Source organism: Gossypium raimondii, chromosome 11 (genome assembly GCF_025698545.1).
Source record: "Gossypium raimondii isolate GPD5lz chromosome 11, ASM2569854v1, whole genome shotgun sequence".
NCBI classification, from domain to species: Eukaryota; Viridiplantae; Streptophyta; class Magnoliopsida; order Malvales; family Malvaceae; genus Gossypium; species Gossypium raimondii.
This window is the reverse complement of record NC_068575.1, coordinates 5,274,624-5,289,936: the sequence shown is the minus strand read 5'-3', so window position 1 is coordinate 5,289,936 and position 15,313 is coordinate 5,274,624. Positions and strand designations below refer to the sequence as shown.

The 15,313-nt window shown below is 33.1% G+C and overlaps 1 protein-coding gene across 2 annotated transcripts in view; it reads right to left on the bottom strand.

Moving 5' to 3' along the window:
• LOC105761353 (putative disease resistance protein At1g50180) overlaps nt 1–15,313 on the bottom strand; it is a 28,842-nt gene that overhangs the window by 8,528 nt on the left and 5,001 nt on the right. The window contains exons 3-5 of one of the 2 annotated variants that reach the window (XR_008191089.1): nt 7,480–9,357; nt 7,078–7,303; nt 6,725–6,992 (exon numbers count right to left, since the gene is read on the bottom strand). Coding sequence is in view for 1 of the 2 variants with exons in the window: in XM_052624145.1 (XP_052480105.1) it covers nt 7,502–9,357 (1,856 nt within the window). In the remaining variant the exon portion in view is untranslated. Of the gene's footprint in view, nt 1–6,724; nt 6,993–7,077; nt 7,304–7,479; nt 9,358–15,313 lie in introns of those variants that run through there. The other variant, XM_052624145.1, reaches the window with a different exon arrangement.

Here is a 15,313-nt window from a genome sequence, read left to right as displayed (position 1 = left end):
TAGAGATTCCGTCAATTTGATTATAAATATAAAATTTCTAAAAATTTAATCCTCAATATTTACAAAATTTCTCAATTTAGTTCAAATTCTTAAAAATAAAAATAAATTTAAGCTCAAAATTTCCGAAATTTGTCAATTTAGTTCTAGTTCTAAATTTAGCCCTCAATTTGGTATCAAATGTTATAATTAAAATAATAACTCAATCAATATTATATAATTATTAAAATATAATTAATTTTTATAATATATGATACTTATAACAAACAAAACTCAAGTTGAACATTCTAACTTGATTTAATAGATTAGGTTAGAGATTTTTATTTATTTAATTATGAATGTAATAAGCAATTAAAAATTGATTATGCAATGTTCATCTTCTTCTTCCTCCACGCCCCCTAGTCCCCCACTCACAAGTCACATAATCACTTTTTACTATGTGGATTAACACACTTCCGTCTCTCCTTTGCTTTTCCTTCATTTAACAAAAGGAAGGAGCTGAAATTCAGGAAATTTGAGTAGAATAAAGGGAACTTCAAAGCTTAAAACCCAAACCCTTTATGGAGTTATCATATCATTGTGCTATGTCAACAGTTGCAGTGCGGTGTTGCTGCCTCGGTTTGGTGGACCTGAGGTGTTGCAGCTTTGATCCGATGTGTCTGTTCCTGATCTTAAGCCCAGTGAAGTTCTTGTTCGAGCCTGAGCTGTTTCTATCAATGCCCTTGATTCCACCAGAGGAAGTCCCTCCTTGCTGCATGTGAAGAATTTCTTTTTAATTAAATTCCTTGTTCGATTTATTTGATTTTATTTAATTTGCTTAATTCATCCATGAGTTGGTTTTTTCGTTGCCATGAAAATGTGAAGAGAAAAGAAAAGACTTTAAAATGTTGGATGGAGCTAGATTTTCTTTTATATACCATAAAATATATCTTTCCTTTTCTAAAATTTTGGAATTAAAATTAAATTTACAAATTTTGAGGACTAAATTTATTGAAATTTTTAGGATTTGAACTCTAACAATAGATTTTGTAAACATTTAGGGTTAAATCTATTGAACATTTTATATTTAAAATCAATTTAATAGAATGTGCAAACATTAGATGATTAAATTTGTTATTAGACCAATAAAAAAGCCCACATTAACTTCCTATCACTTATCTAACGATAATTAATGGGAGAGTGATCAAAATATTTAATTTCAAACAATTTAGTAATTAAATTGAAAAAATTAATAATTTAGTGATCAAAATAGAACGAAAGCAATAATTAGGTGACCATTTTTACAATTTACCCATTGAAAATATAGGATGGTAAGGGCACTTGAAAAATAACAAAAATGATAAGGTGAGGAAGCATATTTGGAATATTTTTTTAAAGCGAGGATTACAAATAAAATTAAAAGTTGGCAGTTCCTAAGGCTTCAAAATTGGTAGTTACAAAGTTTGTTACAGGCTTGTTACTCAACTAGTTGTATCAAACTTTCAATACGCACCGTTTTCATTAAACATCAAAACGTTTCGTTTCATTAAACTCTCAACCTCAAAATGCAGCTCTCAAGTAACTAATTTTAACTAACATCTTTTTTCCATAACATGAAACTACTCATAATCAACTCATGGTTTGACCACCACCGACTTGTGGCCTTCCCATCAAGTTCATGCTTAACCACTTACTCCTTGAGGATGATGAGGTCTCTCTCTTAATATATATATATTAGGGCTTTTTGAACTTAAATTGAATAAAAATTTAAAAAAGCAGCAACGAAAAAATCATTTTAAAAAAAGTGAAAAAGTTATGCCTTTGTTTATGGTTTTGGTTGACTTGTGTAGCAAGAAAAGTGAATAATATATGTATATATATATATATATATATATATATATATCGTATAGTTTTTGAACTTGAATTGAATGAAGAATCTAAAAGCAACAACAGTAAAAAAGGAAAAAAAAAAAAGGTATGCCTTTGTTTATGGTTTGGGCTTGTTTATGTAGCAAGAAAAGTGAATATAAGCACATATAGTTTTTAAACTTAAATTGAACGAAGAATCTAAAAACAACAAAGAAACAAGAAAGCCATTTAAAAAGGATAAAATGTATGCATTTGTTTATGGTTTCAACTTGCTTGTGTAGCAAAAAAAGTGAATATATATATATATATATATATTTAGTATGGTTTCTTGAACTTGAATTGAATGAAGAGCTTTAAAAACAACAAAGAATCAAGAAAATCATTAGAAAAAGGAAAAAAAAAAGCATGCCTTTGTTTATGGTTTTGGCTTGCTTGTGTAGCAAGAAAAGTAAATATAAACATATATATATATATATATTTAGTATGGTTTTTTGAACTTGAATTGACTGAAGAACTTAAAAAGCGGAAAAGAAACAAGAAAACTATTTAAAAAAGGCAAAAAAAGCCTATTCCTTTGTTTATGGTTTTGGATTGCTTGTGGAGCAAAAAAAGTGAATATAAACGGCATATGTGATTCATACATTGTTTCTTGTAGATAAGCGTGGACCTTTATGCACTTTTTAACACCAGCGGTTACCCAATATTTAGAGGTTCAAGATTTCAACTCTTTCTTTTAGTTAGAACCCTTTTTCTTTACTTAAATAATACACCATTAATCCACTTCCTGTGTATTTCTATGTGTATATATAACTTGGAATAGAGCTTTTCATCCAAAGTAGTCATACTAACAAATGTGGCTGTGATTGAGTGGTATTTTACAACATTCATATCTTAGCGATTGGGATTTTCTCACACCTTGAATTTAAAATCGTTAGCTATTTTTCTCTTGTATCATAATTTTGAATCATAGACATTTTAACATTGAGTTTTATAATGAAAACAACATGATTATACTGAATTTTATAAATCTTTTAGCATCGAGTTTTAGGATATTTCTCCTGTTTCGACCTTACATTTCAAGACTCGAACATCTTGACTCACACATCCCTAAAGAATGAAATGCAACAATTTATTTCTTATTGAATTTCTGTTAGATAATGTAATTTGGAATTTCTACATTATGTTTACTCGTTTGTTTTCTTTGTGATTTAGTTTATCTTATTGAATTTTTGTTAGATAATGTAATTTGGAATTTCTACATTATGTTTACTCGTTTGTTTTCTTCGTGAATTATATGTGTTGACATGTAATTAATCGGTGAAATTTGATTTTTTCCTTCAAAAGTGTCAAGATAAATTGCAACCATTAGACTCTATCGTAACAAATATTATTGAGTTAAGGATTAGGATACTAAACAATGAAAAAGATTACATTGTATACCAATCAGGTTACCCAAAATGAGAAAATATGTTAGAAATGGAAGTGTTTTAAGCATATGGAGCTGAAATAAATTCGTTGAATGGAGCATTCCAATAATGTATATAATACATATATTTAATTTAAAAATATATATATTTATATATTAAGATATACAATATACGTCATGAACATTTAATTAAGGAAAAGAAATATTAACAAAAATTAAGGTTAGTCAGTGCACTTTTAATTTGATCAATTTTAATATGTATATTTTTGAATTTGTCAACTTCAGTTTCTGTATTTTTTAATTTTGAAATTTTAGTTTTAACTTAAATTGTAGCAATTAAATTTATTTGGTTAAATTCAATTACTAGTCCTATACTATGAGTATAGTTATAGATTTAGTCTATATTCTCCAATTAGATCATTTGAAGTCTCTCTACTTTTTGAATTTTGAAATTTCAATCTCCACACGAATGAAAGTCGTTCATCCATTAAGTGGAATTCTGGTGAGTATATGTGAAAATAACAAGTTGACATGGCATTACACATATAATAATTTGTTTGTCATGTAATATTTTGAAAATAACAAAGCTTAACTTAATGAATTTAACAATTATCATTTGGCGAGGATTAAAATTTTCAAATTTGAAAAGTACATTTATTAAAAATGACCAAACTAAAGCATAGAGATTATATCCACAACTTTTGTGAAGTACAAGGACTAATGGCATAACTTAACTTATTATTTTCCATATTATGAGGAATGATTGAGAAAAAAATGATTTTACAGAAAAAATCCCTAAACATCATCTCATGTAACGGGTTGAGCGTTTAATCGAATCTTGTGAAAACAATTTCAAGTACATCGAGTTAATGAATCCTATTTTATCATCTTAACTTGATTTGAAATTTTTTTTAATCAAGTTGAGTGAAATAAAATTTAAGTCGAGTTAAATAAATTTATTCGAGTTAAATTCAAAAAATTAAACATGTCAAAATGAAATCTTCTTAACAATATGCCTCAACTTCAAATTAGTAAATAGAACCCAAACTCTTGGCCTAGTGACATTGGGTGATCACCTCAACAACTCAGGTTGTGGGTTCGAATCAAAAGGACAACTGAGCTATCGCAATTTGATATGTCAATTTAGGGTTCCTCATTATACTTAACGAGCTTGTTTTCAAGCAAATTAGTGTTTTTTTTCCGTAGTTTACTGTAGATTTTTATTTTTATTTTTAATAAAATTTATGATTGAATCAGTTCAATAGAATCATATTATATAACTCAATATTTTTATTTTTAACTTTTACATGTAAACAAATGATTTTAACGGAATTAACATTTACTTATTAAAAATATATTAAACGATTAAAGATATTTTTAAATAAAATGTTAATTCTATTAAATTTGACAAAGATGGAGAAATTAGGCAAAGACGGAGAAATTTCGTTGTGAGATGGATTAGGATAGGTTACTGATATAAAAATGGTCATCAAATTATTGATTTCATTCTATTTTGATCACTTAAATGTTAATCTTTTATTTAGTCATTAAATTTTAGAAATTAAATATTTTGATCACTTCCTCATTAGTTTCAATTATATGAGTGAAAGGAAATTGATATGAACTTGTTTTTATTGGTCTAATAACAAATTTAGCCCTAATGTTTAGACATTCCATAAATTTGATTCTAAATATTAAATTTCCAACAAATTTAATCCTCAATATTTACAAAATTTCTCATTTTAGTTCAAATTCTTAAAAATAAAAATAAATTTAAGCTCAAATTTTTGAAATTTGTCAATTTAGTTCTAATTCTAAATTTAGCCCTCAATCGGTATAAGATGTTATAATTAAAATAATAACTCAATCAATATTATATAATTATTAAAATAAAATTAATTTTTATAATATATGATACTTATAACAAACAAAAATCAAGTTGAACATTCTAACTTGATTTAATAGATAAGTTTAGAAATTATAATTTAGTGATTAAAATAGAACGAAAGCAATAATTAGGTGACAATTTTTATAATTTACCCATTGTAAATATAAAATGGTAAGGGCACTTGAAAAATAACAAAAATGATAAGGTGAGGAAGCATATTTGGAATATTTTTTTAAAGCGAGGATTACTAATAAAATTAAAAGTTGGCAGTTCCTGTAAGGCTTCAGAATTGGTACTTACAAAGTTTGTTACAGGCTTGTTACTTGACTAGTTGTATCAAACTTTCAATACGCACCGTTTTCATTAAACATCGAAACGTGTCGTTTTATTAAACTCTCAACCTCAAAATGCAGCGGTCAACTAAAATTTTAACTAACATTTTTTTGCATAACATGAAACTACTCATAATCAACTCATGGTTTGACCACCACCGACTTGTGGCCTTCCCATCAAGTTCATGCTTAACCACTTACTCCTTGAGGATGATGAGGTCTCTCTCTAATATATATATATATATATATATATATATATATATAGATTTGGTAGATATAATCCCTACAGAATGAAATGCAACCATTTATTTCTTTTTGATTTTTTGTTAGATAATGTAATTTGGAATTTCTATATTATGCTTACTCGTTTATTTTCTTTGTGATTTAGTTTATCTTATTTAATCTTCGAGATAAACATATCCTGGATTATATGTGTTGACATGTAATTAATCGGTGAAATTTAATTTAATTTTTTTGTTTTCTGCTTTGGAAGTGTCGAGATGAATTGCAATCATTGGACCCTATCGTAACAAAGATTGTTGAGTTAAGGATTAGGATACTAAACAATGAAAAAGATTACGTTGTATACCAATCGGGTTACCCAAAATGAGGAAATATGTTAGAAATGGGAAGTGTTTTAAGCATATGGAGCTGAAATAAATTCGTTGAATGGAGCATTCCAAGAATGTATATAATACTTCATCAACTACTAGTTCACCAATATTTAAGATGAATATCAAACTTGAATATGTGTCCAACATACATATATTTAATTTAAAAAAATATTTATATATTAAGATATATAATATACGTCATGTACATTTAATTAAGGGAAAAGAAAGATTAACAAAAAAATTAAGGTTAGTCAGTGCACTTTTAATTTGATCAATTTTAATATGTATATTTTTTGAATTTGTCAACTTCAATTTTGTATTTTTTTAATTTTGAAATTTTAGTTTTAATACTAGTCTTATACTATGAGTATAGTTATAGATTTAGTCTATTTTCTCCAATCAGATCATTTTAAGTCCCTCTACTTTTGAATTTTAAAATTTTAGTCTCCACATGAATGAAAGTCGTTAATCCATTAAGCGGAATTGTGGTAGTAATATGTCAAAATAACAATCGACTTGCATAAAATAAAGAAATATGTTGAAATGGGAAATGTGTCCAACATTCGTGTATTCAATTTTTTTCTAAAATATGTATATATTAAAAAGATTATATTCTCCATATTCAAATATATATCAAACAATTATATTTAAGTAAACTGAAGAGTAGAAATGAACATAGACAACGAAGTGATGAATTTTACAACAGAAAAGCATGGTCCTGCCTTGGCTTCTACTATTACATGAAGTACATATAAAAAAAGAAAAAGACTCAAGCAGACTTAAGTAGGGAAAAAAAAGAAAGAGAAAGCAAAGCTAACAAATAAATATAGGAATGGTGGCCGCAAACCAAAGCTATGTGGGAACAAAGGTCAGTGACGTCTCCTTATCTGCAATTTTATGTTTTAAAAGACAAAAATGAATGTGCAATTAAATTAGATTGAAGGAAATTGAAATGGAGGAGGGGTTTGGTACCTTGCTAATCCAGACACCTCCCATTCTTCCCATACCTTATCTTGCAACCGTTTTATTGTCAAACAGTCAACCAGTCTGATGTCAACAACCATAGATATATACAAGAGAGAAGATAATTCCAAATCTCACCATATAACACACTTTCACACGTCACTTATAATAAGAGTTTTAAATCTAGCTTTGATCCCGTGAATAGCAGTAGCAGGTGAAAAAATGGCGTCTTTACCTGAAAAGTAAAACTAAAAAGATCAATGTCTGACTTCCTTTGACTTTTTATAAAAGTAATTATTCGTTGGTGTGTTGACAAATTGAGTGAGAATGTGAGACATTGTCAAAAACGAAAGATATATAAGCAGCAAAGAAAGTAGGAATCATTTCCTAAACTAGAGGTTATGAAATTACCTCTCAATTATCATTCAATCTATTAGCCACAGTTTTGGAATATGATAGAAGGAACATGTTGGACTTTGTAGAAATCTTCTCCTCCTTCCTCCAATTTATCTTTGAATGCCTTTGGCATTGATTCAATCTTCAGTTCTTTGAGGGTTGTAATGAACCTCAATCCCTCTGGAAGCATCTTCAGTCTTTTGCAATACGTGATCTCCAATCGCTGAAGAGAAGGCATGGCTCCTTTATCCACCTTCCAGTCCTCCAATTTGCCGAGCTGGTCAAAGATTAGAGACTCAAGTTTAGGAAAACCCTGAGCAGAGCAAAACATTTCCTTTCCTTCTAAAGTATATTCGAATTCAAGAATCCTTAAGTTAGGCAGCTTCTCTAGTGTTGGCATTGGGTCTTCCTCAAACTTGCACCATCTCAACCTTATGTAAGCGAGATGTGAAGAGTAGTGAGACTCTGGTAACTTACTTATGTCTGCTGCTATACTCAACTTGCAAATACTTGTACAATTTGAAAGGAGGTGGGCCAAATGTGTTGGATCTATTGATTCGCCCGCCCTGTCAATAATAAACAAGGAATGAAGATATTTACTACCGATTATGGGTGGATTCTCGCCCGACACTTTGAAATTTTCAATATTGAAGGGCAAATTTATCTCCAACTCTCTAAGATTTGTCATGTTGATAAGATCCTTCAGATAACAATTCTTGGTGTTGAAGTTCACAAGTGTTAGGAGTTTTCTCAAAGTACCCAAGTTCAACTTAGTACTGCTTTCACAGTCGGAAGGGAGATATAAATGTCTTAGTTGCTCCATCCTCCATATCACATTAGGTACATGGATTTCGGGAAAATTAACTCTTAAATCCAAGGTTTGCAAGCACCTTAAGTTGCCTAGAGATGATGGCAACTTTCTCAAGAAGAACTCATGATCCTTTAGACTCAAGAATCTTAAATGGATGAGATTCCCTATATCACTGGGTAAATCCCACCCGAGCCAAAAACAATATGACCTTCTTTTGTCATAGTTTAGGACTCTTAGCAATTTGAAGTTGTTGAACATGTATCTCCAAAATCCCCGAATTTTAAGATATCTTGTAGAACCTACCAAAATCAGAAGAATCCAAAATAGTGGATTACAACAATCGTCATAATATTTTTTAACGTAGTTCAACACTTCCAAGGGCAAAGATTTTTCTAATGCCTCCTCCGGAAAGAACTGATTGAAGAACAAAAGTGACCGAATACTTGGACTTTTAATGCATTGTATGAAAAAAGACACTTGCACAGAAACCCTACGGACCTTCCGAATCATAGATAATGAAGATGCATTCGATCCATCAACAATGAAGACAAAATTTTCTTGTTTTGCCTTTGATAAGCAAAGATCTCTCATCAGATCATGCATCTGAATCGTCTTGACCTTTGAGGTCACTCTGATCTCTGAGGCTGCCTCATTTCTTTCTCGTAGTTGAATCATACACCTTTCCACAAGCTCCGTTAAATAAGATTCCGCCACATCTTCCACAATTTCCCCACCATCTCTTTCTTCTTCCTTTGATGACACAATACCTTCAGCAACCCATAATTGAATCAATCTATCCACATCTATCATATAATCCTCCGGAAAATGGCTTAGATAGAGGAAACATGGTCTTAGATAGGGAGGCAAATCATCATAACTTAATGCTAACACATCCTCTGGTCCTTGATTTTTGCCTCTCTTCAAGGATGATTTTACATTGTCAGATATTTTTTGCCATTCGATTAACGAATTTTTCTTTGTAGCCAAAATTCCTCCCAATACAACAATGGCTAATGGCAGCCCTGCACAATGTTTAACCATGTTCTTTCCCAACTCTATCATTTTCACATCGATTATATTTCCTGTACAAAAAATTAGGAATAATTTTTTAAAAAATAAGGAAAATTAGGAATTAATTTAAGTAGGTGAAAGAAATGTAAAAATAGATGAACTCAAACTTATATTTTATTAATTTATTAAATAATTTTTAATATAAATTCATCGCTTATAAAATTGAGTTTTTATTACGGTTATTAACTACACTTAAAAAATAAATCTGTTTGAAAACTTTGAATACTTTATGGAACAGTTAATATTAAGTAAGAAAGTTCACTCTAATTAATTTAAGAGAAGATTCAAATAAAATATAATTCATTATATAAAAAGACTATTTAACTTTAAATTGGATATCTGTTAGATACAAATGAGATTATAAATAAGAATTAGAAAATTGTGTTGAGAGAATTTGGAGATAAAATTATAAGATTTTACTTATATTGTACAAGTTAAGCATATAAAACAATTAAATTATTCTCTTATTTTACGAATGATTTTAGTGGAATTTTCTATCATAATTATTGGGAAATTATTAAAATGATGATTTGGAAGCTATTAAGAGTTTTTTTTTAGGAAGGAAATTTTGATGGGTTTAAATGAGATTGAGATAATTTTAATTCGAAGACTAAATTTTTGAATTAATTACATAATTTAGACTAATTAATCTTTATAATTTTGCCTATAAAATCATATCGAAGATCATCTTGAATATATTGAAAGGGGTTCTAGGGGTAGTGATTATGAATAATCAAAGTGCTTTTGTGGTAGGTAGACAAATACATGATAACATCTTAATTGCTCAAGAGGTTTTCATCATTTGAAATTGAAGAAGAGGGGTAAGAAATATGAGGTTGCTTGGAAGCTCGACATGAAAGAGTAGAGTGGAGATTTCTGGATACTATTTTAAGAAAAATGAGATTTGCTTTAACATGGATTGATGGGATAATCGAGTGTGTGAGGAGTGTTTCTTACACTTTGCTTAGTAATGGTAAATCCAGTAGAAAGAACTATCCATCTAGAGGTCTAAGGTAAGGTGACCCTCTATCACCTTACCTCTTCCTTTTCGTTGTGAATGTCTTCTCTCGTATGATTAGCCTTACAGTCGAGTCTAGTTTTATTTCTGGGATTAGCCTTCGTAGTCATTATCCAATAGTGTCACATTTGTTATTCGTGAACAATCTCTATTCTTTTTGGAAGCTAATTCGTTAAATTGTAGGAGAATGATGAACTTTCAAGAATACTGTACAGCTTCTGGACGAAGGGTCAAGTACGATAAATCAAGCAACGTTTTTAGTGTGAATACTCTTGAAGGGTCAACGAAAAGTTGATTCAAGAAGAGACTAATATAGAGGTGGCAAATAATTCGGGCGTCTACTTGGGTGTCCCTTCTTTGTGGGAGCTTTCGAAAACATTAACTTTGAGGCATATCAAAGATAAGGTCCTCACTTTCACCAAAAAAAAAAAAAGGTCCTTACCAAACTTGAGGGCTGAAAGCAGCAAACGATATCTTGAAGGGGAAGGGAGGTTCTTATTAAAGCAGTAGCATGCGCTTCAATGTATACAATATCTTTTCGAATTTCCTAAAAAATTATGCGTGGAAATGAATTCAGCAGAATGAAAATGAGAGACGTATTCATTGAAAAGCTTGGAGAACTTGCTCTACTTGCAAAACAATCTTGACAGTTAGTCCAGGATGTTGAAGTTGGTCAGCATGCAGCCAACACTTGATCGAAAGCAAGCCATGAAGGTAGAGCAAGGTAGATGCTACAGCAGCAAGCTCGGTTGATCAAGTTTTGTTCATTTTGTAACATTTTAGTTAATGAAATGTAATTAGTTCATTTGGAACAAGGTTAGGTAGATGATTGATGTACTTTGCTGATGTATGAGCTGTTAATTCAGCTTTGCTTGTATGCACAAGTTAATTTCTTCAAGTTTCAATGCTTAGTGGTGTTAGGTAACCATTAGGTGTTTGTTTACTTTTTTTTGACAAGCTTAGTGCTTGGTTTATGTATTGGCATTATGCCATTGTTAATCTAATGAATGAAATCAGCTTTGTTCATCAAAATATACTCTCCAATTTCCTTAGCTTGTTTCTTCTTTCTTTTGCTCGAATCTGTTTGTTTGCTCAGCAAGCACCGAGGCTTGTTGCATAAGACACAAGCTAAGCTTGTCTGTTTCTGTTCTAACACCAACAATTGGTATCTAGAGCCTATTACTTAAGGGATCTGTTATACAAATCCATGGCTTCATCAAGCTTTTCATCAGTTGCACCTCAAGTCTTCAATGGAGAAGGCTATCACATATAGGTGGTCAAAATGATGACCTACCTGCAGGCTTTCGATCTGTGGGAGGTGGTCAACTCAGATGTTGAACCAGAACCACTTAGAGCCAATCCAACAGTGGCTCAGATCAGGCAGCATGCTGATGAGAGGACCAAGAGGCATAAGGCCATGTCTTGCATCCAGAACTCAGTGTCAGATGTGATCTTCACAAGGATTATGGCTTGTGAAACACCAAAGTAGGCCTGGGACAAGTTACAAGAGGAGTTTCAAGGGACAGAGAGGACAAGACAGCAACAGTTGTTGAATTTGAGAAGAGATTTCGAGAATTTGAAAATGAAGGAAGAAGAAACTGTCAAGCAAGACTTTGACAGGATTATGGCTATGGTTAACAACATTAGGCTCCTTAGAGAGCAGTTTAATGAAGCTAGGATAGTAGAGAAGGTCATTGCAACTTTGCCTGAGAGGTATGAGGCAAAAATCTCATCTCTCGAGAACTCAAAGGACTTGTCCAGCATCTCCCTGACAGAGTTGATTAATGCTCTATATGCTCAAGAGCAGAAGAGAGCAAGCAGACTGGAGGAGCATCAGGAAGGTGCCTTTCAGGCAAGAACAAATACTGCCTACAAAGGCAAGAAGGCCTGGAAAGATAAGCCAAGATTTGATGCTGCAAGAAAAGAGGGTCAGACTTGCAAGCACTGCAAAAGGGCTGGTCATCCAGAAGAAAAATGCTGGTTCAATCCAGATGTTGTATGCCAGCATTGCAAAAGGAAGGGTCATGTTGAGAGAGTCTGTAAAAGCAAAGGTAAACCAATGCAGAGTCATTCCCAACAAGTGAAGGCAGAAGCTCGAGTGGCCAAAGAAAACAATGATCAAGAGGAGCAAGTCTTTGTTGTGGCATGTTCAGCTGGACAGGGAAGGCTCTCAACTGGTTGGCTCCTAGATAGTGGATGCACCAACCATATGACACCTGATGCTGCAATCTTCAAGTTATTGGACAGAAGCTGCAGAACCAAAGTTAAAATTGGTAATTGCCACTTCATAAAAGTAGAAGGCAAGGGTGATGTGCTGATATGCACTCCCACAGGTGCCAAAGTGGTTTCAAATGTGCTTTTGGTGCCTGAAATTGACAGGAACCTGCTCAGCATAGCTCAATTGCTGGAGAAAGGGTATTCTATAGTGTTCAAGGACAATCAGTGCCAAATTAGTGATCCAAGTGGATCCAAGCTAATGACAGTCCCTATGGCTGATAAAAGCTTTGTAGTTGACTGGACAAAGGACTCAGACACTGCCTATGCAGCAACAACAGATGAATCCAAGCTTTGGCATCAAAGGCTTGGTTATGCCAATTACAAATCCATGGAACACATGTGTAGGAGTGGTTTGGCTGAAAATTTTATAAGTGCAGTCCAAAACCTGGAAGTGTGTGAAGTGTGTCAGCTAGGGAAGTAGGCCAGACTTCCATTTCCCTCGAATCAAGCCTAGAGAACTTCTGAAAGACTGCAACTGGTGCACACTGATGTGTGTGGCCCCATGAAGACTGATTCATTAAGTGGAAATAGGTATTTCATACTGTTTATTTATGATTTATCGAGATATTGTTGGCTTTACTTCTTGAAACAGAAATCAGAAGTGGCCTCTGTGTTTTGGAAGTTTAAAACAACTTCTGAGACTGAAACAGGCTGCAAGCTGAAGACCCTAAGGTCTAATAATGGGACTGAATATACCTCAGCTCAGTTCCAAGCCCTCTATGACAAGGCAGGTGTTAAACATCAGCTTACCAACACTTATACACCTCAGCAAAATGGTGTAAGTGAAAGGAAGAATAGGAGCTTGATGGATATGGCTAGGTGCTTGATGATTCAGAAGAATCTGCCCAAGAATCTATGGGCTGAAGCAGTTAACACTGCAACCTACATTCAAAACAGACTTCCAACCAAGGCTCTAGCTCAGAAAACTCCATTTGAGGCTTGGTTCGGATTTAAGCCATCACTGGCTCATCTGAAGGTCTTTGGATGCATCTGTTATGCACATGTACTTGCTGTTAAAAGGGACAAGTTGTCTGAAAGGGCTCGACCTGGTGTTCTAGTGGGCAACAGTACTGTCAAGAAGGGCTATAGGATCCTGGATCCTTCAAAAAACAAAGTGACAGTTAGTAGGGATGTGATATTCGATGAAAGGTCATGTTGGAACTGGGAAAGACATGAACCTGAGGAAATTACTGAAGAACTTGCATCAGATCAAGTTGGAACAGACCAAAATGATCCTAAAATGGACATAGATGATGAACCAATCAGGGGCACTAGACCATTGGCTGAGATTTATGAAAGGGCTCATGTTGCTACAGTTGAACCATGTAGATTTGAAGAAGCTGAAGCTCAGGAAGAGTGGAGGCAGGCAATGGCTGAGGAGATCAGCATGATTGAGAAGAACCAGACTTGGGAATTGGTTGATAAGCCAGTCAAAAGGAAGGTTATTGGAGTTAAATGGGTGTACAAAGCCAAGCAAAATGCAGATGGAAGCTTGAACAAGTTGAAAGCAAGGTTGGTTGTCAAAGGATTCAGCCAGAAATATGGCCTGAACTACTTGGAGACCTTTGCACCAGTGGCTAGGCTTGACACTAGTAGACTGTTGATTGCCTTAACAGCACAGCTCAAATGGAAGATCCATCAACTCGATGTGAAATCAGCTTTTCTGAATGGCTTCTTAGATGAAAACATCTATGTTGAACAACCACAAGGGTTTGAAACAGATGGCAAGCGGCACATGGTATACAAGCTGAAGAAAGCATTGTATAGCTTGAAACAGGCTCCGAGGGCCTAGTATAGCAGAATTGATGGCTACCTAGTTGATTTGGGATTCAACAGGAGCAAAAGTGAGCCAACACTCTATGTCAAGAAGGAAGGGACACAAACACAGCTCATTGTGTCCCTGTATGTTGATGACTTGCTGGTGACAAGAGGTGATCAAGCAATGTTGGTTGACTTCAAGACCAAGATGCAGGAGATGTTTGAAATGTCTGATCTAGGGGAGATGTCCTATTTTCTTGGAATGGAGGTGTCACAAATGCAGAAAGGGATATTTCTAAGTCAGAGAAGCTTTGCTTTGAAGATTCTAACCAAGTTCTCTATGCAAAACAACAAGGCAACAAGAACTCCAGTTGTTGTTGGAGAAAAACTATCGAGCCAAGGTGATTTTGAGAAGGTTTGTGAAACAACCTACAGAAGTCTAGTTGGTTGCTTGTTGTATTTAACTGCCACTAGACCAGACATAATGTATGTTGTAGGATTACTCTCAAGATTCTTGCATTGCTGCAATGAGAAGCATTTTCAAACTGCTAAGAGAGTGCTCAGATATGTCAAAGGCACTTTAAGCCATGGTTTGTGGTATTGCAAGGAATGAAATATGAAACTAGTGGGGTACACTGATAGTGACTGGGCAGGCTCGATAGATGATATGAAAAGCACCTCAGGGTATGTTTTAATCTTGGTTCAGCCATGTTCTGCTGGAGCTCGAAGAAGCAAAGCTTGGTGGCTCAATCTACTACTGAAGCAGAGTATGTGGTAGCTACAAGTGCTGTCAACCAAGCCATTTGGCTAAGGAAAATCTTAATTGATTTGAATGTTCAACAGAAGGAAGCAATAGAGATTTTTTGTGACAACCAATTTGCTGTTGCAATTGCTAAAAATCCAGTGTTCCATGG